This window comes from Acartia tonsa, chromosome 8 (assembly GCF_053477335.1).
Source record: "Acartia tonsa isolate MP-2025a chromosome 8, ASM5347733v1, whole genome shotgun sequence".
NCBI lineage: Eukaryota > Metazoa > Arthropoda > Copepoda > Calanoida > Acartiidae > Acartia > Acartia tonsa.
The window spans coordinates 37,802,259-37,825,669 of record NC_137267.1 but is presented as its reverse complement, the minus strand read 5'-3'; the positions used below and the strand labels follow the sequence as shown (position 1 = coordinate 37,825,669).

Genomic DNA, 23,411 nt, shown 5'->3' with positions numbered 1-23,411 from the left:
CCCCAACTAGAAAGTTCCCAAAAAGGTTTACACTCAAGATATCTTCCAAAAAAAGTTGAACTAGCTTAATGTTTCTAATTTTTATTTAACTTAATTAAACACATTCTGGCAACACAACACGGGGTGAGGTATGTGAAGGTGGTGGTAGTAGAAAGGGAAAGGGCAAAAGTGGGCGGGGAGAAAGGATATCCTGTGCACATTTCAAAATGGGGAAGGTTAGGAGGGTGTAGTTTTAAAATATGTAAACAAAAAGGGGAGAGGTTCGTTAGTCTAAGTGACTCACTCACACACACTCACATACACACGCTCAATTCAGGGAGGGACTGTACTATGGCATTAAAATTAATCTCTAATTTTTATTAACCCAATATTTACAACCAAACAAAGCAGAATTTGACAAACTACGGTTGAGTGTATAGATAATTTATTCATTCATAGCCCTGTCCCTGCAATCTTGTGCTCAATTCCACTTTCACCCCGCGCCAAATGAAAAGACTGGTTACAACTTCTGAGCACCCCCCACCCCATCTCAAATCAACCCAACGCCCCACCCTCTCTCTCCTCATTTATTTTTTGGTTAACCCATATCATATCCCTTCACTTGCAAATTATTTCAAGAATTCATAATATAATTAGGATATTTCTTTAAAAGCTTTATCAGTCATTAAATAATCAGCTTTTAAAATAATTTGGCGCCAATTTTTCAAGTCAAATACTAACTATAAAAAGTACATTGGACATAGTTAATAGAATGTAGGTTATGAAGCTATATGCACCGATGGTCTTTCAGCCCAAAAAACCACTTGTTGCGCACTATATAGAAATAAGGCGAGGTAATAATGCAACGACGACCATTATATAATCCTAATATTCAAAGAGAGGGGAAAATGTGCTGTTTATTTCACTAGTTTTCAAAGTTTTATAATAAGTTTTCTTATTCGTTGGCTTAAAACTTAGGGGACTTTATGGATTTTGATTGGTTGCTATATTAAAAGGAGTGTCCAAACGTTTCAACCAAAAATTTAATTGTAATCTACAGAGGGGATAATTTTGTGTACTAATATTGGGGATGTGAATAGAATTCATCGGTCATTGTCTTATCCCTTTAGAACCAGCTGCTAATATTTCAAATGTGCTTGGGAATTTATTTTATATAATTTCCGCTGAAATTTGGCGGGAATTCGAAAGGGGGAATTATGCTAATATTGAATTGAATGAATAACAAGGCCAATTGTTTCCATAAATAGGACGGCAACAAGTTAAACCAAAAAAACCGTTGAAGCTGTTATCTAGAAAATCCCTGGAATTAATAAAAGAAATATTAAGACAATAAAAGAATTCTAGCATATAAGTATAACCTTATACAAAGTAGGTAGTAAGTTTTTGTTATTTTTAAGCTTAAGATTTCAGGGACTAATGAAATGGTTGTGTTTTCCTTTTTGGGGAAGATTCTCAAAGATCTCGGTACGGTTCTAGGCTATTTCATCTTTAAAATTGAGATGATTTTAAAACATTTATATTTCATTCAAATGTATAGTTCATATCAATGAACTTCAGAAAATTAATATATTAAAATTACTAAACAACATTTTAACCAAAATCTGAAAAGAACAACATTTTTTCTTATTCAAAAAAAAATGAAATGATAAATCACAATTTAAACCGCAATGTAATGTATTTTGTAACTATAAACTAGTAAGAAGCGGTGTAGAAAATTACAATTACAGTAAAGTGTAAACCAAATAGAAATTTTATCACAATATTAAAGTACAATTGGTGAAACGCGGACAATTGTTTCCATATGTAGCACAGCAATTAACAATTAACTAACATTATCTGCTCTAATTCAAAGCAGTAGGCTGTCCGTCTGAAGATTAAGATATCTGCAACTGCTTTTCCGACGGGGAAGAATCCAATAGTCGTAAAAAAAAGTACATCATGAAGACATTCAAGACTATTTTTTGCAGCTTTAAGACAGACTGACATTCACGTGAAAATTCTTAATTTATAAAGTATCTGCACTTTTATATAAAGTTTTCGAAACACGTATATATTAACATGAGCAAGAGCATTAAAAATTGTAAAAATATATTTTTGAGATTTTAAAAAAATTAATACTAAGATAAGAACATTATATATTATAAGTTACTACTAATTTACTAAATCATAAAAAAAATAATTTCTCTAAACTAACAAACTTTATGTATAAAACTATAGGTATTTATTAAGATATATAAGTTTTCCGGAATTTTAAAGTTAGGGAAGATTTGAAATCTGCATCAAATTTTGAGGATTTTTTATAAAATTCGTTTTTTCTATAATTCTTTATCTAAAAGCGGAAATGCAATTTAAGTTAATTAATTTTGGCATCTGTGATTGGTGGATTTAAAAAATCTGCGCTCTGATTGGATGGCGTACATCATTCAACCAAGTAGAGCGCAGGTAGTTTAAAATCCACCTATCCTATTGGTCAAAATTAATTAACTTAAAATGCATTTCCGCTTTTAGATAAAGAATTATACAAAAAACGAATTCTATAAAAAAATCCTTAAAAGGGGGGGGGGGCGAAAGTGACACTTATTGAAACCAAAACTAAAAGTCAACAAAGGAACTCAACTAAAAAAAGAGTTACAGGTCTGAGATTTTGCATAGCAGTTGCTTTATAGGGGTACAATATGGAACTGTGAAGAAACGGCGGCGCAACCGCCGAAAACCGCCGTTTCCCGCCGAATTTTTTTTTGCCTTTTCTCGGCGGTTTTCGGCGGTTGCGCCGCCGTTTCTTCACAGTTCCATATTGTACCCCTATAAAGCAACTGCCATGCAAAATGTCAGACCTGTATCTCTTTTTTTAGTTGAGTTCCTTTGACTTTTAGTTTTGGTTTCAAAAAGTGTCACTTTCGCCCCCCCCCTTTGATGCAGATTTCAAATCTCCCCCTAACATTAAAATTCCGGAAAACTTATATATCTTAGTAATTATATGATAACAATATTTTAAAAACAAAAATACAATAACTATGCAAATAAATGTATTTTTTAGCAAGCGAAGCTACTCTATGATTCGAGATATCCGTCTGTCTGTTAGCAACGGTAAGAGAAACGTAAATTTATATAAATGAGCATCCAGTATTATTTTTAATTGGTCCATCGGTAAAGCTACGACATTAATTTTCTCGGCTGCTAGTATACATAGAAGGTTGATTTTTAAAAAAAGATTTATGTGACAACTGAGCATCTACACTGTAAATTATTATATCCGTCTGGTCTGTTACGCATTGTTTCGATATTGAATTTCCGTTAGTAAAAACTAAATAAAAAATTACCCTTCTTACTTTCATAAGCTTTGCTACTTTTTGAATATTATTGTCATCCTTGTTCACAAAATATATGAGTATTGAGTATGACGAAACATTATAAAAATTAAATTAAATTTTTGAGATTCCTTTTACAACTTTAAAATGTTTTCTAATAGGATGATTAGGTATATTTTTACAATATCATAAAAGTATAAAAATACATATGTATATTTTTTTTTCATTCGACAAGACTAAAATTACATTTTACGTAACCTATATAAAAATGTAAAAAAAATAACTTAGTTAAGTTGCTAAATATCAGATAAAATAATCACAATTCACCGGTGTTTTGTGAGGTGGGGGGGGGGGGGGGGTGGGTACTATTGTAAAGATCTCGTAATCTGGGGACAAAGGTCGGCATTAGGAAAATCTAGTATTATTCTTAACTTTATAAATATATGACTTTTAGCATGAAAGGAGGGGCTATTGAAATGTAAATTACACTGGTACACAAAGTTTTACAACCGCGTTCTAATCAGTTGGCGAAAAAACTGTGGGTACTTGTGGATCGTGGTTGATTGGTTCCAAACAAGTAGTGTCAAAACTTTTCTTTCAATAATTTTGACTAAAAAAGGGGTAATTTTGTTTATCAATATCGGGATAAATCATTGATAAATAAATTTTTAGTTCTTTGTCAAATCCCTATTAAGAAATGATTATTTTCATGTTATTTTGCACCTAGTTTACGAGACTTTAATAACAGAACCCTCTTTTATACAACAATATTTTAATTTCAGATCATTAATAAAAATACTAATTTGAGCTGGAAGACTTCACATCTATGTAGATTCTTTTTTTTAAACGCACATTTTGTAGATTTTGAGCTGGCTTTTTATGCTTTACATTTCATTTCTAGTTCTTCAATTTTGAATATCTATTTATAAAACTCGAGCATTTGTTGATCTTAAACATTTTCTTACTGAATCCCTAAACAAAAAAAGGATTTATTACGGCCATTTCGTAAAGGATATATATTATAAAATATACGTGAATAATATGACAGGGGTATAATTGTCGACAATTTAGGTTGCTAACATGGACATCATTTATTGGTGAACTCGTTTATCCAGAAGGAGGGGAGGGCATGGGGTAAAGGGGGGGGGATAATGGGAGAATCGTTATTTTATCCATCTACATCAATTTATTTCGATAATCTGGTGTAAGATCCAATATATATCCATTCATTTTATTTATCAGCAAAAGTTTTATTTTATAAAATTGTCTCCAAACAAGATAATGTTCCACAAGTTAATGCCTTCAATAAAAACTACCAACCCTTCCGTTATTAGTTAAAAAATTGAAAAAGGGAGGGAGGGCGAATGAGACACTTTTAGAAACCAACGCATTGGAACTAAGCTTTAATGTAGTAAAATTTTGAACTATAAAATAACCGCTTTACCTGAATTTTTGGAAGAAATACCCAGGAATGCTAATCGCAGAGAATATAGGAATGTTCATAATTGCACTGAATCTGAAAAAAAAATTATTTTAATTGTAACATAAAAATTTCTAAATGCGAAGCTTTTCTACATTTAGGACCGTTACATACGCCCTTAATGGATAGTTCTTATCGTTTATTTGAGCATTTTAGAATTTCCAATTATTAAGGCTTAGCAACTCTCTAATCAATTTCAGAAAGTCAGTATGTCCAATTTAAGCATGATGTAATATTGTATACATAAGGTAGCCAATTCTTTATTATGTAGAATATCAAATGCATTCTTTAATCGTTAATGTCAGTTAAATTGACTATCTGATTTGTGGAGCATCGCTTTTTTGGATGTTGTCATTATTGTTAATTTTCTTTCCCGCCGACTTTGACTATCAGGAAGGGGGAGGGGCTCTTACTCATATATGTAACTCAAGATCAATATAAAGACCGCGAGATTGAAGTGATGTTTTAAAAGAGAGGTACGGTCGTGAGCAAAGAACAAATAAGGTTATCTGATAGGTTCACTATTAATCCATTACAAACTTCTGTGTAGGGAAGAATTTCGCTGGATATAGTTTACAATGAAGCTTATTGTAGGTCCAAGGGAAGATAACTAATTTGGGTGAGAATATCTTCACTCTTTTAAGAAAAATTTCCTTTTCTTTTCAAAACTAAAAATGGAAGCCTCTAGGGGCGTAACCGCTAGTTAAATTATAAAACGACAGATCAAGTTTCTGAAAATTCTGAATAGTTATATAACGCATCATATTACAGACAGCTTTCCGAGAATAATAAACTAAAAAATTAGGTATATATTTGGTTTTTATTTCAGTGTTCGTTAAAATTGTCTATAATACGATGCTATATATGATTTTTTAATAAGGCTGAGAAGCGGTTCTAATCTACCGGATATTAATAGGTTTCGAAGCCATACTGGAAAAAGTTGAATGAGAACAATACCTGTCAATTATTGAGGGTCGCGCCCCTTCTTGACTATTTTGGACACACTAAAATTATATAAGATTTATACTAGTTATTTATCGCATTGTTATATAGACAGATTTCCGCGGATATTAAAATGAAAAACTAAAACAGTTTTGCTAGACCTGAGGGGCCGATGGTCCGGGCTAACAAAATTGGTATTAATATTATGATTTTGTAATATTCGTAGAAATGTTCGTGTAATACGATGTTATAAAAGATTTTAAAGAATTGCTGAGAACCTGTTCTAATCTAACGGATATAAATCGGTTTCAATGTCATAGTGAAAAAAATTATATATTAAACAAAGGCGATTATGTCAAATTCTGGAGAAACTTCTAAAAAGAAAATTATGACTTCCCTCCCCCCCCAAAAAAAAAAAATTTATTTATCGCTTTGTGCCCTTGTTCAATACCCTTAGAATTTAGGAGGGTAATAACACCCCCCCCCCTGTTAATATTTTTAAAAATGATATACCTGAAAAATATAGGATGACCATCTGCCTGCAAGCCAGATATTGTACTTGAGAAGGCTGTTTGTAAACACTCTAATAATCCAGCTTCCAGGCATATACATTACTTTCTAAACAAGGGAAGGTCTCATTAAAATTAAGTTTTCAAGGACTATACATTATCTTATTTTTGTCTGAAGCTTAAGATTTAAATAACTATTGAAAGTTCTCCTTTTAAAAGAAGATTCCTATAGGTACGAGATGGTTTTAGGCTATTTCTTTTATATTTTAGCCTTTCTAGTCTAATAAACTTCCCCCTTCTTATCCCTTCGAATACAGAGCCCCTAGATACAAAGGGTGCATTCGCTAGTCTTCCATAAAGGGATAGTTTCATAAGGTATATTTAGCGAGTTGGGTTACTTATAGGTTAGCCATGAAGATACACGAGAGAAAAATGTACTTTTACCAGGAGGCGGTTTTAAAGTTACCCCCAAAATTTTCTAATATGCGATAACAAAATCAAAATATCTTAAAATGAATGTAACCATAGGTTACAAGAATACCATGTCACATAAAGAATTTTGTATTAGGCCACAAAAGAATGGTTGTCATGACAGAAGCATCGGTATGATTTTCAAGTCTTGATATTTCTAAAAGTTAAAACTATGTGGTCGAAAATTGAAGTTCTTTAAATATTATATATGCCTTGAGAGTGTAGTTTAAAGCATTGAACAGGATTACAAAATTCAAATTCAAACACATTTCGTGGAATTACCCCGTTGCTTTTCAAAGTTCAATTATTGACCGACAACATTTCAAAAATAATGACAACAAATTGTAAAATATGGGGGGGGGGGGGGGGTAATGCAACCATCTCGTAATCAATGATTAATTGGCACTTTGAATTCGAATTTCGATCTGAAATTTTGCATGATTAATCCTTGGTAAGTCTATTTTCTCTAAATCGAACAAAAAGTTTGAAATGTAACGGCTAACGGCAGGCGGCTCAGCTGTTTTGCCATTTTTTGGCTATATTTAGAGCAAATTAGTCACGAAACCTATCTCCACATAATACTTTTGTCGCTCAAAAACCTTATCAATCGGTTCTAGCTTGTAGCTCTTGGTGCTAGAAATTTTAAAAATGGTTATTGCTATCATTTAACATGAATTAATTCAAAAATATGTTTTAAAAAGTTGATTCCTACGTAATTAATGATGAATTTGCCCTGAAAATAGGCAAAAAAAACGGCTAAAAGGCTGAGCCGCCAGCCGTTACTTTTCCTACTTTTTGTTCGATTTAGGGAAAATAGACCTAGCAAAGGTTACTCAAGAAAAATTTCAGATCGAAATTCGAATTTAATCATTGATTACGAGATGGTTGCATACCCCCCCCCCCCCCCCTTTAAAAAGGATTTTTTGTGAGAGGGTATTCCAAGTTAAATCATTGCATTGGAGGGCCAAAGGTTTTAAAATCGTGGCATTTGCACAAAAACAGGTTTTATTGAAAACGAGGATAATAAATTCCACGAATGATGAATAATACCTGAAAGAAAAACAGGTACAATTGGTAAACTGTGCTCCCATTCTCATCTGACAATTTTTCCTCCAATAACAGCTTGTCAGATAACGACCTGCAATTGAAACAAACATCAAGTAACTAAGTACTATGGATTCATTATTACCTGGATCTTACACCAGCTTGTAATCTAATAAATTGAAACATTAAGCTGGCTAAAATAACTAACCCCCCCCCCCCTCCACTCCAACTGTATGAACGAACTGGCCGTTAAATGAGTTTAATGTTAGCAACCAAAATTGACGACAATCTTTTTCCTTTCATAATATCCACTTATATTAAACATCCATTGAGACATTGTACTTCATACAATAGGATAATATACTAATATAAAATACCTATTACAGAAAAGCTTGATATCCAAATTACTTACTTAAAATCTCGTTCCACAATGAGGGGATTCAAAACATTGACTCCGTTTAACAAATGAAAAGTCATCTGTTCAGAAAGATCATCTCTATTCTCCAAACATGGCTGCAGCACCTGAATATAACAAAATCATCTTGCAAGGTTATTTTTATTAATAAGGTGTTAATGGATAACTTAAAATCGCCAAATAGAATAGGTACCTACTATCTACTGAGATCCTTTACATGTTTTATATATAGTTCAAGTTTATTGTAGGTCAATAATATATGATAAATAAATGGAATTAAGCCTTGACAAGTTGACATGTTCACGAAGTTTTCAAATCAAAGACACAACTGGACAACTTTGTGTAAGTAAAGAATACAAAATTGTTCTACATGTATATTTGTAATGTGTAAATGAGAAATATTGAAACAAAACAAATATTCTACGGATGCTGAAAGTATTGGTGCAAAAAATGGGGACGAATTTCAAATTGATTTGACGGGGCTGATTTTATACGTCACAAGTGAAGGGAAAGAAAAGGGAAGGGAGGGGAGAAACCCCCTAGAAAAGAGATGGGGTTTTCCCTTCACTTGTGACGTATAAAATTAGCCCCGTCAATTCAATTTGAAATTCGTCCCCATTTTTTGCACCAATACTTACAGCATCATTCTACGTTGTGTCTAAGTATGTTTAAAAAGAAATAGAAAAAAATATGATTTGACAGGCAACAAAATTTGAGACTATAAAGACTATACTACCAATATCCATATTACCTAAAATTACATTACCTCTCTTAAAACAAGATTACAACGTTGCTTAGTTTGTTGAACAGTGCCAGAGCAGAGATTATATTCATCTAGAATACCCAATGATTTTCCAACCAAGTACATTATGTAGATAAACCCTTCTTCACTATCTCCCTGAAATATTAGAAGATAAAAGAAGAGCATAATATTTATTTCCAGCGGCTACGCACCTAGAGGCCTTTAGGGGACCCTGAGGCTGGAGGAAAGTCGAACCCCCACTTTCAATTCCAGTTTCTGTTTTATAGAAAAAAAATTGGAAGGGTAATTTTTCTCCCCCCCCCCCCCCCCCCACCCCGCCCAAAAAAAACCTTTCCGTAATCTATGAGAAGCTACACTGCATGGACAGAAAAACACTTATTACTTTTTATAATAGGATTGTTGTGGGGCTATCCCTTAAAGTATCTTTTTAGAACAAATAACCTCCAACTCCTGTTCCAAAAAAATTAGGTAAGTTATTGGGTACTGGGCAGCCTTGCAGGGTTAGAGTAACGGAGATATAGGCCCCGTGTATTTAAGGCCCCACGCAGGGGATACGCACATGGAATAAAAATCCCACCTCCCCCGCCCCCAATTATTTTCAATTTATTTCAAAATAAGGCGTGGAGGGTTGTCAGTGCACTTTGCAGGAAAGCATCCTTGTTGTTTTTATGTTGACTACAGTCAGGCTTCTCATATCATGAATAAGGATGAGATATATTATGTACTGCACAATGGTACAAGCGATAATAAAAGTAGAGTTTTGCACATTTAAAAAAATTTATTTATCATGTCAAGTAAAAGATAATTACCTGAGAATAGAAAGGAATCCTATGGTTGAAAACCAAGGCTGGACCAATAAATCCCCATTGGGTTACCACCATGTCAAACTGAGTTATCCCTAGAAATATAAGAAATATATTATCCTAAAAATAAGAGGAGAGTTTTCCTAAACCTAACCCATTACCTGCAGTGCCCCTACCCAATATATAACACAATATATATAACACTAGCGGCTTCGCCCCTAGCCTCTAGGGGCTTTGCCCAAAGAGAAAAAAAAAAAAAAATTAAGTGCCCACACAAAGGTGCCCCCACTTCTTTCCATTAAAACAAAAAAAATGAGGGGGATTTTTCTGTGTTTTTTAGAGGGGGTGTCCCATCCCCCAAGGAAATAGCCTAAAACCACCACAGGCCCAGTAGGTATATTCCATGAAGAGTAGAATCCGATCGGTTCATTGGTTACCGAGACCTTAAGGGACGGACAGTTGTATTATGGATAACCAAACCTAAATTTATTCTAAAATAAGGGGGTGGGCCACTACTACGCACTTTGAGGGAAAACGCCGTGCATTGCAGTTTATGTACCTAATATTTGCTGTATTATAAAATCGCATTCGGAAAAGTCAACCTTACTGTTAACAGTGTCCGTTTAAATTCACGAAAAATTGGACCAATCAATGTACTTTTTATGCTTCTAAATTCTAGTTCGGATTAAATTTTATTTTCGAATGATATTAGGCATTACCTTTACTGATTTCTTTCTGGCCAGTCTTATTTAATCCCTCCTTCTGTCCCCTGAAACATTAAAATTGTTGAAGGGTTAGTTCTATGTAGTGCATTTAGCGAGTTGAGGTAAACATTAAAATATTTTTGTACATTATTATAATTAAGGGTTAGTAATAAAGATATTCGAAACAAAAAAAAGCTTTTACCAGGCCACTATATAAAATAGGGTATATTTTAATCTTATTTTTTTATTTTAAGTAGGTACCTAAATTATTTTATGTCAAATATCTTCTTACACTGGATAAATTATCTTCAAAAATAGACTTACCTGTATGACCCAGCTCTATGGAGGGCAAGAACCTGTTTTAATGATATGCTCATATCTTCGGAACCTAAAAACAAATATCGTGAACTTTTTAAGGCTTAGAATTTAATCCTAGATGCTTTTAAATGTTTTTTTAAATTCAATAAAAACTTAAGGAAAATAAACTAGTCTTTATAGCTGGAACTCTGTAAGAACAATGTAAGTTTTCAAGAAAAAATATGCCTTTTCGGGTTTCGTCGTATTTTCACAGTGGCTTTTCTTCTATTTCTAGAGGACTCTAACCCTGCGGGGTAATCATTAACATTTATCCAACCTAACCTAAAATAACCTATCAAAAGCAACTGTGAAAGTACGAAGAAACCGGCTACTTCGTTTTCTTTCCATGATCCGCCTTTTTTATGTAACACATATACATCCTACTACTATATTAGATAAATTTATTGAAAGATGAAAATTGCTTTCATCCGTGAAAATATTTCTAGATACTTAGTTAGATTACGATATTCTTCAACATTAACCAAAAATTTTCACTTATTAAGACAATGATTGATTCCTATTCTAAACTAGGCAAAGTTTAACCACATAAAACTTTTGATTCGTAATATAAACCACAATTCTAAACTAAAATTATTTCATTGAAACTATCCCTTCTTAAAGTTAAAATATTGAGTAATTGTTGAAATCAAGGATCTTAGGTGTAAGGCAATGAACAATGAAAACATGAATATTGAAATAAAAATCATAAAATTAATAGGTACAAGTTTGGTTAGCCCGAGGCTTTTTGGTTTATATCTTATATTTTTTTATTTTAATATCCGCGGAACGCTGTCTATAATGCGATGCAAGAAATAACTATTCTTACTTTGAAACCATTGTATAGCATGGATTAGTGTGCTGAGGTATCTTTGAAAGGAGAGAGCAGTAGAACCAGATTTTCCTATAATAACAAAATATTTGTAAAAATATCACTAGTGTATAGTGACTGTATACCTACAAGCTTTGTTTCGACTATTGCTTCGCAACCGATATATATATATTAGAATTAGAAGCGGTTCTGAGCTGTACTGAAAAAACCATATATTGCATAGCACCTTAGACAATTTTAAATCATAAAATCAATACCCTCGAGGCCACATTAACTTGAATTATTTTTTTTATTTTAATATCCGCGGAAATCTGTCTATACAAAGATTCGTAATTTGAGATAAGACAATGGACGGTTTATTGATACACATTATACATCCCATTGATGATTACCTAAGTCACACCATTTTTGATCCAACCAATGAAAATTCATTAAAATTACCCAAATCGTTAATAAACCCAAAGATAAGATAAAAACTTATAAAACTTTGGGTGTACTAGTGTTCTGTCCTGTGACCTCACTCACTGAATAACTGTACCTGTAATTTTAAGAATCCTGGCGATATTTGGTATATAGAGTATTGAGATGAGGCCAATAAACATGTTAACTATGACCATGAAGAAATTATCTTGGAAGAACTGTTTTCCCTTCAAGGACAACTTTTCGTCCACTTCAACCTAAATACAAGAAACAATGATAAAATGGATATATTATTACTTGGATATTACACCAGATTTTCTTATTCTCTTATAAAAAGTGAAACATGCAGCGGGCTAATAGAACGATACCCCCCCTCCACCAACTGGATATACACAAACTGAAAATAAGTGAGTTCCATGTTGGCATGCTGAATTGACGACAATTTTTCCCCTGTTATGATATCCACGTTATGATATCTACATGAAAATAAAGTTTGAGAGGCAAATTTAACAAACTTCTAAAATTGACATAGATCACGGTAGAAAAAGATTCAATTAAGAAAAAGGGTAAACGTCTAGGTACACATTTTAAGTTATTTTTGGAATTCAATACTTATAAACTAATATTATTTTTAGTTCAATATTGTCAAAAATAAAACAATGCGAAATATTTCCTTATTTTGAATTTCTTCAGGAGTAAAGGTGGGGGGGGGGGGGGGGGGGGGATCAATAAAAAATGTTATCAAAACAACAAATAAGCATACCTTAAAATCTTGATTCATTCCAGCATCATGAGCAATCTTATTTCCAGTCATACAAAGCCTACGTAACCATTCCTCTTCAGTTTGTTCATTAGAGGATTTTTCTTTATTTAGTTTGGAGGATTTTTTCTTGTAGCCTTCAGGCGACCAAGCTTCTTGTAATTCACTTCTGTTTTGAGCAGTTTCAGATCTATTAGAGTTTTCCAGATATTAGATATTTAGTTAAATATAAGATTTCATTTTTGTTAAAAACTTACTTGTTATTTTTTTAGTTTTATTAAATAATTAGGTACCTTAATAGGAATAAAACATGGTGTATGTTATTAGCTACAGGTTTTAAGATCTAAAGTAGCAAACAGTGCAAAATTTATAGATTTTATCAGTAAGGGAGGTTACATTAGACTGTAAATTACACTGGTACCCAAAGTAATATAACAACGAGTATGTACGTCTTATTTGTTAGCTCAAAAAACTTTAAGTACATTGATTGAATTTTGATTGGTTGGTTTTAAACTAGCAGCGTACATACTTTACAACCAATAATTTTATTCTGAAAATGGTGTAATTAAGTATATCATCATTGGAAATGTATATTTTATCGTCCAGTGTCTTATCCCTTAAGTTTCCTCGAGATAAAAAGGAAATATGTATTTTCAAAAAGTATCTGGATTCCCTGAGTTGATATTTGTTGTTTCTCGTTTCACCAACATTTTTGCTCATTTTGCATCTATAAAAGTTCGGAATAATACCTTTTTATCAACTATTATTCTACAAAGAGAGAGGAATAAGAGATTAAGCAATATTTATGTTCACCTTAATTTTTGAAAGGGATTTTTCCGTGAAAATTATTCTGTCACCCAATATTATTTCAATCATATATGTAATTTCTAAGAAATAATAAATGAAATGGTTGAATACCCTTCATTCATGGAAGAATCCCTAATACATCTTATTAGCAAGAATGATATTTATTATTGAAAAAAATATCACCATCAAGCCAAAAAGATATTTTTTCTATTACCTTATAGGGGGACAGTGAACAAAAATTAGAAGCAAATTTCTTTATTTCATTTATTGAAATGGATAACATTGAACAGAAAATTATAATATAATAATAATCTTTAATATATATATAATATCACATTTAAGTTTTGTGTTTCAGCATCTTATTTTGTGTGTTTTATATATGTTTTCTGTGCTTGAACGCTTACAATAAGTCTTTAAATATCTTTTTAAAATAATATTTACTATTTCAAAGGTTTTTTTCTTCATATTTTTGTGTCTTAAAAAGTTGGAACTGCAATTTACCTAAGATATTTTAAAAACTATATACGTTAAACATTTTGTCAAAATTTATATGACATTTTAAAACCTTGTCCTGTTTTTTTATATTTACTGAAATATTTTAAACATATAATAAAAATTTTCTTAATCCACTAAAATTAATAATCTTTTTTTCTTTGGTTTTAAATCCCTATATAAAGGCTTGAAATATGTTCTTTATTGATGATTTTTAATGTACAATACATGTATTTTTTTTATAAGTTTGTGGACTAGTATAAAAATAATCAGCTAGGTAGGTAAAGAAAAACAACTAAAAAATATAAATGACTAAACATAGAATACAATGAGATCATAAATGCAGAGAATAAAGCCTGACAACTCATCCAACAAATGTAAAAGTTTTGTTTTGACAATAAAAAAGGGAAAATGCTTAACCAATGTTTCAGCAGCTTTTGAATCTTGAGCATTTTATTTATATTAACAGTTTCTAAGACCAAGGCTTACTAAAATAATATTATATAATACTTAAAAGAACAAAATTAGCCAAACGAATGAATTTTTAAAAAAAAAACAGGGGTATATACTCACATTTCAGAGAAAATATGCGATAAATCATAGTATTGAGCTTCGCTACTAAATACTAATCTTTCTTTTAAATCATGCATAAAAACCCAGCAAACAAATTCTTTAAATTTTCAAATATAATTATGTAATATACACCCCTGCAAACTTTATAATGCTTTCTGAAAAGATTCAAGTCACCGCCAAAACAAAAGAGTTATGTATATTTGTTATTTATGTTGCTCATTAAAAACAAAGAAATAATATAAAGCTACTAGGTAGTAAAATTGAAAAAAATACCATATTGAACAAAAAGTTTATTTATAGGGTCCGTTTCATTTTATTTTTTAATTTTGAAAAAAATTTAAAGCATAAGTTAATTGTAGCTTTTTTAATGGGACAATTTTATTTATAGACTCCACATAAAAACTCGACTTAAAATTTTCAAAAACTGTAGTTATCGTGATTTTATTTGAGATAAGCGATCCTATTCACGAAACGTCCCCTTCTAGAACCAAAATTTTTAGAATACGGACTCAGCTGATCTTGACAAGTGTACAGGATGCGAGGGGGACCTGGCCAACCGTTTCTTAGGAATCTTCTCCAGGGTCTGCAGGAGTCCAGAGAAGTCAGGGCGCTGGTCTGGGTTGTACAGCCAGCACTGCACTAAAATATCCTTCACATCTCTGTTGGCCTGTAGGTTCGCGAGACTTGGCTTCATGCCCCGACCGGCCTGCCAGATGATCGCCTCTGGCGGCTGCTGTTTCCACGGCCACTCGCCAGTTAACAGCTCGTACCAAACGGTACCGAAGGCGTACACGTCGCTGGCGCGTGTGAACGGGAGGTCCTCGCCGCGCGTCTGTTGGACCACGCGCAGTTCGCGGATGAGTTCTGGTGCCAGATAGCACAGCCAACCTGCGGGGATGGACATATACTCTTGGCTGGAGGGATGACTAGCTGCGGTTTCACCTAGAGAAGAAAAAAACAAGGATTTAGAAAAGCAAAGTTAAGTACCTACTACTTATCATTTTGGAGAAACAAAACTTGTGTATAGATTTACAGAAAGTTTAAGAGGTTATTTCAGGACTAATAACTGACAACCTACATCTTATGATTACCTTATTGTGTCTATCGAGCAATCAGCCCAATTCGCCTCATTAGTTTTAAATAAAAATAGGGGGGGGGGGGGGGGGTGGGTGGGGAGGGGTAGTTTATTCCTAACTCTAGCCTCTATGGGGCATAAACCTGCGGGAATAAAAACTAACCTTAAATGACCTCCAGTAATAAATAAACAAAAGAAAACCTACCCAGCCCCCCCCCCCCCCCCCCTCTTAATTTTAAACCGCCTACTGAGCAGTGAAAACATTACCTGGATGTTTATGTCTGGAGCAGAGGCGTTGCGCCACGTTGACCAGTCCAAAATCTGTTATAATGGCACGTCCATTCTCCAAAAATATATTCTTTGTCTTGAGATCTTTGTGTACAATACCCTTGTGGTGGAGGTATCCCATACCAAGGGCTATCTGCTGGGCTATTAGGATGATCTTGTTCATAAAGAACTTGTCCCTCCTATAAATATTAATCATGAGTTAGAGATTTTTTCAAAGAAATTTAAAACAAAATGTTAAGGAGATAGATATTAACGTTTTAACATTTATCAAAATAGAATTGTGTAATAACTAAGAAAAGGGCAGTATAATTATAAGGTTGAGATGCAGAATATAAAGGTATAAAAAAGGAAATTCAAGTACGACTTAAATGTTTAAAATATTTAAAATCTTATGAAAGGGTATTTTTTAGTCAAATAAAAGTAAAATTTCGTATAACTATACAAGAGAAAACATTTATAAACCTTTGCTTAGTTTTTCGGTAGAAAAAAGATAAGTAGGTAGGTAGGTACTTATTTCTAAATTAGCGTTTTCCCTCCAAGTTAAAATAAGGGGAGGGGTTTTCTTTAGTTTACTACTTTAGGTCAATTTAGGTTTTATTAAGTACAGGAAATGAGGTATTTTTAGAGGAAAAGCACCAAAAAAAACACTTACCTAAGGTGAAGGTGGGTGTACAAGGTGTTTCCCTTGCACAATGAGGTGACTATGGCAAGTTTGGGGGGCTTCATACACGCACCCATAAACAGGATAAGGTTTTCGTGGCGGGTTTTTCTAAAAATGAAATAGAAATAGTTAAGTGATTACTCATTACTTTTGTTCATAAAAACAGTAGGTATCTAAATAAAGTTTTTGGAAATTTTTATCACAAAGGGTAGAGTAAGTTGCGCTAAAAATCCGTAAATGTGTGAGTTTTAAGGCTTAAAGACAGTAGTAGAACGATAATATTCACTAAATATGTATATTTCTTATTGAAAAGAACTATAGACATTTTTTTAAAGTTATCGTTCTACTACTGTTTTAAAATTAAAACTCACAACCTTTACGCATTTTTAGCGCAACCCTCTCCTTCCTTTCCAACTGGGTCGATGAGTATGAATATACTTCGCTGTGTACTTAAATTTGATTTTGATAACTATTTTCAAGCAATAAGTTTAGATAAACAAAAAGAACAAAAGAATTCGCTTAAGAACACAAAGTTAAATATAAATCAAAGTACAAATCAAATTAAATTAAACAACTACCGGCTAAGCCCCTAGATGCCTGTAGGGACACTTTATGGAGAGGTAGTGACACTTTATGGAGAGGTAGGGATATATTTCTAGGAGCAATATATCTTTGGAGGATAGAGGTACCCTCCCCCAAAATATTTATAGACCTTCCTTGGACCTATTAGAAGCTTCAAAATGATAATAAATAAAATTGCCCTTTAAAAGTTTGGATACTCCTAGTTTAGAACCACCAATCACAATTCAAATAAAGTACAAAATGCATTGATTAAACGAATTAGAAAACATAGTTATTTAACTTTAGGTACTAGCCCATAAATGGTTAACAGTCGAATGTCCCTCCCCCTTGGAAAAAAAAACTGTACCTGAAAGTTGCCACGTCCAGTTTGAAAGCTTCAAGTGTGGATTCATCATCATTATTCTCCATGTCGAGGAACTTAATGGCCACATCCCCGTGCCAGTTGCCCATATGCACGGTGCTGAACCTGCCGCTCCCGATCTTGTCCTGGATCTTCAGCTCCTCGTAGGGGATGTCCCACTCGCGGATGGACATCTGCCGCCCGCTTGACCAGGTTGACACTCCGTCCCCTGTAATTGTGGTACATCAATGGAAATTAAATATACGTGGATATTATAATAGGGAAAAATAATCGTCAATTTAGGTTGTTAGCATTGATATCACTTAATGATCAGTTCGTTTATCTAGTTGGACGGGAGAGCAGGGGATGGGGTAAAGGGGATGGATGGTGGATCGTTATATTAGCCAGCTTAAAGTTTCACTTTACTAGAAATTTAGAATACATGATAATCTGGTGTTAAATCCAAGAAATAATAATTCCATTTATATATTGGGATCTAGTTTTAGTTTTGAAAATGAATAGGTAATTGAACCAAAAACACCAAAGAATTTGGAAATATGTGAAAAAAAAATATAAAAGTATGTAAAAATCTGCCTAAATTTATTCCGACCGCCATGAATGTTTTATACTGATTTATGCTCCATATTGATGGGAATGTTGACAAGAAGTTTCAGTCGTTTATCTTTTATAGGAGCTGAGAAAATAGTCTTTTCCACGAAACGTATTAGACGGACGTGTTGAATCATAGAGTAACTTCGCTAGGTACTAAAAACACATACCTTCGACACTGGTAGTTGAGTCTTGCGAATCAAGTCTGTAAGCTGTGCCAATGCTGTCAGAGCTACCAGACAAAGTCTTGTCACTGTCATTGCTCTTGACAGTGTCCACGTAGGGGTGGGACCCACCCGTAGTTCCTGCACTTGACATACCCATGTTCATCATTCCACTACTGGTCATCTACAAATTGTGTTATTAATCTTTCAATTAATAGATTTATTACCCTAGATGATCAATCACATACATACCTATGTATATGTATGTAAATATGTAAATCAAATTAGTTATTTATCGTATTGCATTATAAACAGCTTTCCGCAGATATAAAAATGTACAATTATATGATTAAAACCAGTTTTGTAAACCTTAAAGATCTGAAGGGAAAAGGCATTGGACAATAAATTGATACATTGTTGTACTTCTCCAATGATGTTAAACAAAAAGGTTTTTGAGACAACGAATGAAAGAATAAAACTTACTTATGGTACTAGTGAAATTTCAGTCCAATGTCCACGCCCTCCCTGGGTATTACATACCTGGTGGTGGTGATGATGGTGAAAACCGCCGCTGCTGGCAGTCGAGGTTGTATCCGGGAAGCGGAAATGCTGCTGGCCAGCCCTGGCGGCCCACGGCGGAGTTGGGTGGGTGGGGTGGGATGTTACTATCACCTGAAAATGAGTAAGTTTGAGAAATTAAGTGGCGCTTTTACACAAAGTACCTTGTTGAGCACTAACCCCTCCCCTACCAACAGGTGCTTAAGTATATATTGAGAAATAAAATATAAATGATGAGTAGCTTTAAACGCTTAAGGAACAAAGTTTTAAATTGTTAGAAGAACTAATAACTAAATGTCTTTTTTTCAAAAGGGCTTATAAACAGCAGGAATCTATGGGATTTTTCAGTTGTATTTTACTTTTGAAAAATTATTTACAAGCCAACATTGAAAATGTTTGTTTTCAAACATGAAAAGGATATTGAATAATATTAACTACCTAGATGTTAAGCTTAATCCGGTCAAAAATAAGGATGGACAGACATCTTTATCATAGAACATACGAATTAATTCGCTTTTGGGTTTTAAGAAAATTCCTTACACATTAACTACGAGATTTCAACAATAATCAACCCCCCCCCCCTTCCCCTTGTTTGCTTGATGTCCGTACACTCCATGATTCTGGACCAGTATATTTACCTGTGGAGATGAAGGGGTGGATGAATTGCAGCTTGAGGAACTTGACTCAAATGGAGGAGGTTGAATTAAACTAGTAACAAAGTAAATATAAATATATTGCACCATAAAAAAAGTAATAGGGGCAATCATGTCCATAAAAAGTGCGGCAATATATCCCTCTAATGAATAAAATTAACTATCATACGAATATTTTTCCATGCCTTTGATTGGGTAGGTATAAAATAAATCGATACCCAGATAATTAGAATATAAAAAAATATAATTTATAAGCTTTTGTCTTTTTAATACAGTCACTAATATCCAGTAGAATAAAGCAGCAATATATTTTTTTTTCCTGTGGTTATGAAGCATTGGCTGCGACCTGGGCAGGTTGGGCGACATTTGGTTGATAAAATGTTCCAACAAGGGTTCTGGGAGACCACAACTAGGTGGCACATGCTGCTGACAAATTGTATGATAACGCTTCTTGCACTCCTTGCATTTCATTCCCTGGAAAAATAGTTCCTGGCACAGATCACACCTGGCCGGCTTGAAGGTTTTCGTGAAACGATGGTTAATGGAATGCGCCATTGGCCGGTTGAACGGCAAGTTCAAATTGCCGGGAGTTCGCGGGGATCTTGGAACTTGCAAGGAGGTGTGGGACACACTTCCACTGCCGATTGAGGAGGTTATGGCCGGCGACTTTGGACTTGCACTGGGACTAGGACCACTTATACCCGCTGGGTTGGAGTGATAGTCGCTGCCGATATCAACATCGGCCGACTGCAGCCGACGACGACTTAGATTTGGCGCTTCGCTGCTCGAACTCGAGTAGCCGCTGGAGTCAACATTGTCACCAGGTTCAATTCTGACATCAGTTTGATGATTAGAATTATCATTGCCATGAGGGATGTTATGATTGCTATTATCACCGGCATGGTTGTTGCGGCCTGAACTACAGCCGCTGCTGCTTTGGGAATTATCTGACTTGATGAGTGAGGACCAGTCTTGGACACCAACACCGCTAGTCGACAGTTTCTTGCTTGCTGGCGGGGTTGATACTGACCCTCCCGGGCCTATTCGACCACTGCTATTAAAGGATTTCCCGCCAATCTTGCTCAAATTTGATTGTGTTGACTTATTCCTATCCTTACCCCCCAATACTTTCCAACTGGGGGTAGGAGGTGGGGTGGTTAGAAGTCGGGGCGGTAAATTTTCTGAGATAACAGGCGGCGAAAGTGTGGCACAGCCGGGAGAAGGAGGCGGAGCCGACGAGCTACTACTCAGACTAGAGCTGGCACTATCGCCTCCGCCGATGCGATCGGAGACAACCTGACAATGCGGAATTCTCTGACCCTGGCTGCCTCGTCCAATGTGGGAGTCGTGTCCCGACGGAGCAGATCCGGGCGGCCGGTTGAGTTCATCACTGGAGATATGGACAAGCCTTGGCGGCATACTAAAGCTGTGCTTGGGCGAGCTACACTCACTCTTTGACTGTGCAATGGTGTCCCAGCTGTCCCAGAAAAGCTCTAATTTACTGGCATCCCCGCCGGGGCCATACATTTTAGACCCGTAGACGAGAACATCTGTATATTTCCGCAGATTTTGGAGGCTGCGGCACAACCGCCGCAAGTCTTCTTGCCTCTGGGCCGGCGGTACTCGCGAGGCTGTTAACAAAATTCTCTTCAGCTCGCATTCTGTTTTATCCTTAAGATCCTCTAGGGAGCGGACCCGCTGGGTGATGGCGTCCTTTGTATCACTGGAAACGCCGACCACCTGCAGCCACTGTGTTAACGACGGAAAAAATTCTAAATCGGCGGCATTTGGGCCCAGACCGTATTTTACCGCCAACTGTTCACTGAAATGTTTGACAAGTTTACCCTCAAGTGTTCGAATCTCTTGTTTGGTGAGTTCGTCACTGGCATTGTTAAAAGTAACTCTGAGCCTCTCAAGGTGCTGGGTGGTGATATCAATCATATGTTGAATATCCTGACAGTTTTTAAGCGCCTGGGACGCTTGAGCCTCCATCTTGTAAGCTCAAAAAGGGCTCAACAAGTGGATTGAAAAAACTAGGCTATGGGTAAGAGCAAAGTTTGAAAACGGGCAAGCTCTTTAATTCTTTCATATCTCTATACATCAGGCTACATTTTTCCTTCATTAAACAATTTTATCTCTGAAATTAAAAATACATAAAAATACATTATATTCTCATAAAACTTTTATAATATCTCGTCCATTTACTGTAAAATTTACTTGATCTGCCTGTAATACCATACATAACGCTATGAAGGAAAATATGAATTAATCGCCTTTTAAAATAAGATAAACTGTTTATTTTATAGTAAAAATAAACCCTAACAAAGCATCCATATAGGACATGTTTTGGGTTTAGCAAAATTGAATACATTTAAATTTATATATTTGCCTAGCTAATAATAAGTTAAACAACAGGAAGTCATAAAAATAAGTATTTAAATTTTAGTTTAAGAAGTTTAAATCTTAAAACTGCATCAATCATTTCCTAAATCATGATATCAAGCAAGTTGATATACTTAAAATAAAATAAAAATATTGTATACATATATGATTATTTGTATACAATAAGCTTGTAAAGGTTTTTGAGTACGTCTGTAGATAAGATTTTCATAACTACTGGACTATCCATTTAAAAAATTCCGCAAAACCTATTCAGACCAGTAATTTCCGAGATCGTATGCTTCAAACAAACAAAAACTTAATACTTTAATTTTTATTTATATACATTATATCACATACACAAAATTTGACATTTTAGCTTAAAAATGAAACCTTTATCTAGAAACGTAATTAAAACATATTATAAGATAAAAATGTAACATGTTTAAGTTCTTTCACTTCACTATAATATCAGAAAATATTTAAAATTTCCATAAAAAATAATTAAATTGTTTATTACAGTAATTTTTTTTATGGTGTAACGTGCAGCAATGCAATAATGGTTGTCCATCTCTCCCTACCCTGCAGGGAGAGGGATGGGGGATTGGGAATGACGGAGGGATCGGGAGTGTGGGCAAGGGGTGGAATGAGATGGACAAAATATGCCCTCCATCCCTCCCTTTCATGTAAATCCTATTACCCCTTACTCCTCTGTCCTTACTGTCTGCTAGCCATGGTAAATATGAGACGAGTTTTTTTCGTGCCAATATCTCTTTAAAAAGCTAGCTTTTACATTTTCTGAATATAAGACAATACTTTAATCAAAATATGTTTCCAAAAAGTTCGGAAAAACTATATCATAAGAAAATAAATAAAAGCTGTTTTTGTAATTTCGAAAAATTTCATAATTTTAGAGGCAAGTTCAAAGTACAGCAATAAAGATGGCGGATGTAAAACGACGACATTTACTAATATTAGTTAAATAAGAATAAGGTCTTGTAAGATTAATATTTAATTTAAAACAAGTAACAAAAATGAACAAAAGCAGTGTAAATCGTTTTTTTTACAAAAAAGGATAAATTTTAGCAATGGCTATAAATCGTTCCGTTTGAAAAAAAATCTCCGAAATTTTTGCTTCCAATCTTAATCCTCAATCAATCCCACTCTTCTACAGTGCAGTGTCAGAAGTGAGAAAATGTAAAGTTTAAAAAAAAAATTGCAAAGCTGTTAAATATAGCATATGATTTAAAGGACATACTTACTGTTTTATGACTTGATTATAGAGATGCTTCGCTTATAATATTGTACTTTTTTTGTCCCTTGAATCAGTATTAAATTATATAACATAAAATATTGTTGTCAAGAAAGTTAAAAATCGACATAATTTCAATGGAAGTATGAACATTCTGGAAATACTTATAGAGT

The 23,411-nt window shown here is 34.1% G+C and overlaps 2 protein-coding genes across 7 annotated transcripts; both read right to left on the bottom strand.

The window, feature by feature from the left end:
- Positions 1-4,031: 4,031 nt before the first annotated feature.
- On the bottom strand, positions 4,032-13,565 carry LOC145326888 (uncharacterized). The gene is made up of 14 exons (XM_080170324.1): positions 13,481-13,565; positions 12,809-12,997; positions 12,164-12,302; positions 11,623-11,697; positions 10,764-10,827; positions 10,455-10,504; positions 9,742-9,830; positions 8,936-9,067; positions 8,167-8,276; positions 7,761-7,848; positions 6,244-6,348; positions 5,746-5,792; positions 4,753-4,824; positions 4,032-4,280 (listed from the first exon to the last, which is right to left on the bottom strand). The coding sequence occupies exons 1-14, from the start codon at positions 13,523-13,525 to the stop codon at positions 4,232-4,234; spliced, it is 1,254 nt and encodes a 417-aa protein (XP_080026450.1). The 5' UTR covers positions 13,526-13,565; the 3' UTR covers positions 4,032-4,231.
- Positions 13,566-13,862: 297 nt separating this feature from the next.
- LOC145326887 (kinase suppressor of Ras 2-like) lies at positions 13,863-22,367 on the bottom strand. Of its 6 annotated transcripts, none has more exons than XR_013882019.1 (10): positions 19,929-22,367; positions 19,593-19,664; positions 18,937-19,068; positions 18,403-18,580; positions 17,630-17,852; positions 16,693-16,809; positions 16,020-16,219; positions 14,852-15,619; positions 14,114-14,547; positions 13,863-14,023 (listed from the first exon to the last, which is right to left on the bottom strand). XR_013882019.1 is itself a non-coding variant. In XM_080170322.1 (8 exons), the coding sequence occupies exons 1-8, from the start codon at positions 21,597-21,599 to the stop codon at positions 15,174-15,176; spliced, it is 3,039 nt and encodes a 1,012-aa protein (XP_080026448.1). In that variant the 5' UTR covers positions 21,600-22,367; the 3' UTR covers positions 13,863-15,173. The 6 variants fall into 6 exon arrangements, 1 of the variants encoding a protein (XP_080026448.1); XR_013882020.1 differs by having other exon boundaries at positions 13,863-14,011; XR_013882021.1 differs by having other exon boundaries at positions 13,863-14,011; positions 14,114-14,518.
- Between the last annotated feature and the right edge of the window lie 1,044 nt (positions 22,368-23,411).

Bases quoted from the DNA above. Each gene is read 5' to 3' on its own strand.
- LOC145326887 (XM_080170322.1), bottom strand. From the start codon at position 21,599: ATGGAGGCTCAAGCGTCCCAGGCGCTTAAAAACTGTCAGGATATTCAA. The intron at 17,853-18,402 runs GTATGTGTTTTT...CCACAATTACAG, and splicing joins CTCAACTACCAGTGTCGAAG to GGGACGGAGTGTCAACCTGG. The intron at 15,620-16,019 runs GTAATGTTTTCA...TTTCTTCTCTAG, and splicing joins CTCCAGACATAAACATCCAG to GTGAAACCGCAGCTAGTCAT.
- LOC145326888 (XM_080170324.1), bottom strand. From the start codon at position 13,525: ATGAGCAAAAATGTTGGTGAAACGAGAAACAACAAATATCAACTC. The intron at 12,998-13,480 runs AGGGAATCCAGA...GAAAACTCTAAT, and splicing joins GAAACAACAAATATCAACTC to AGATCTGAAACTGCTCAAAA. The intron at 4,825-5,745 runs GTATTGTTCTCA...TTTTTTTTTCAG, and splicing joins CGACCCTCAATAATTGACAG to ATTCAGTGCAATTATGAACA.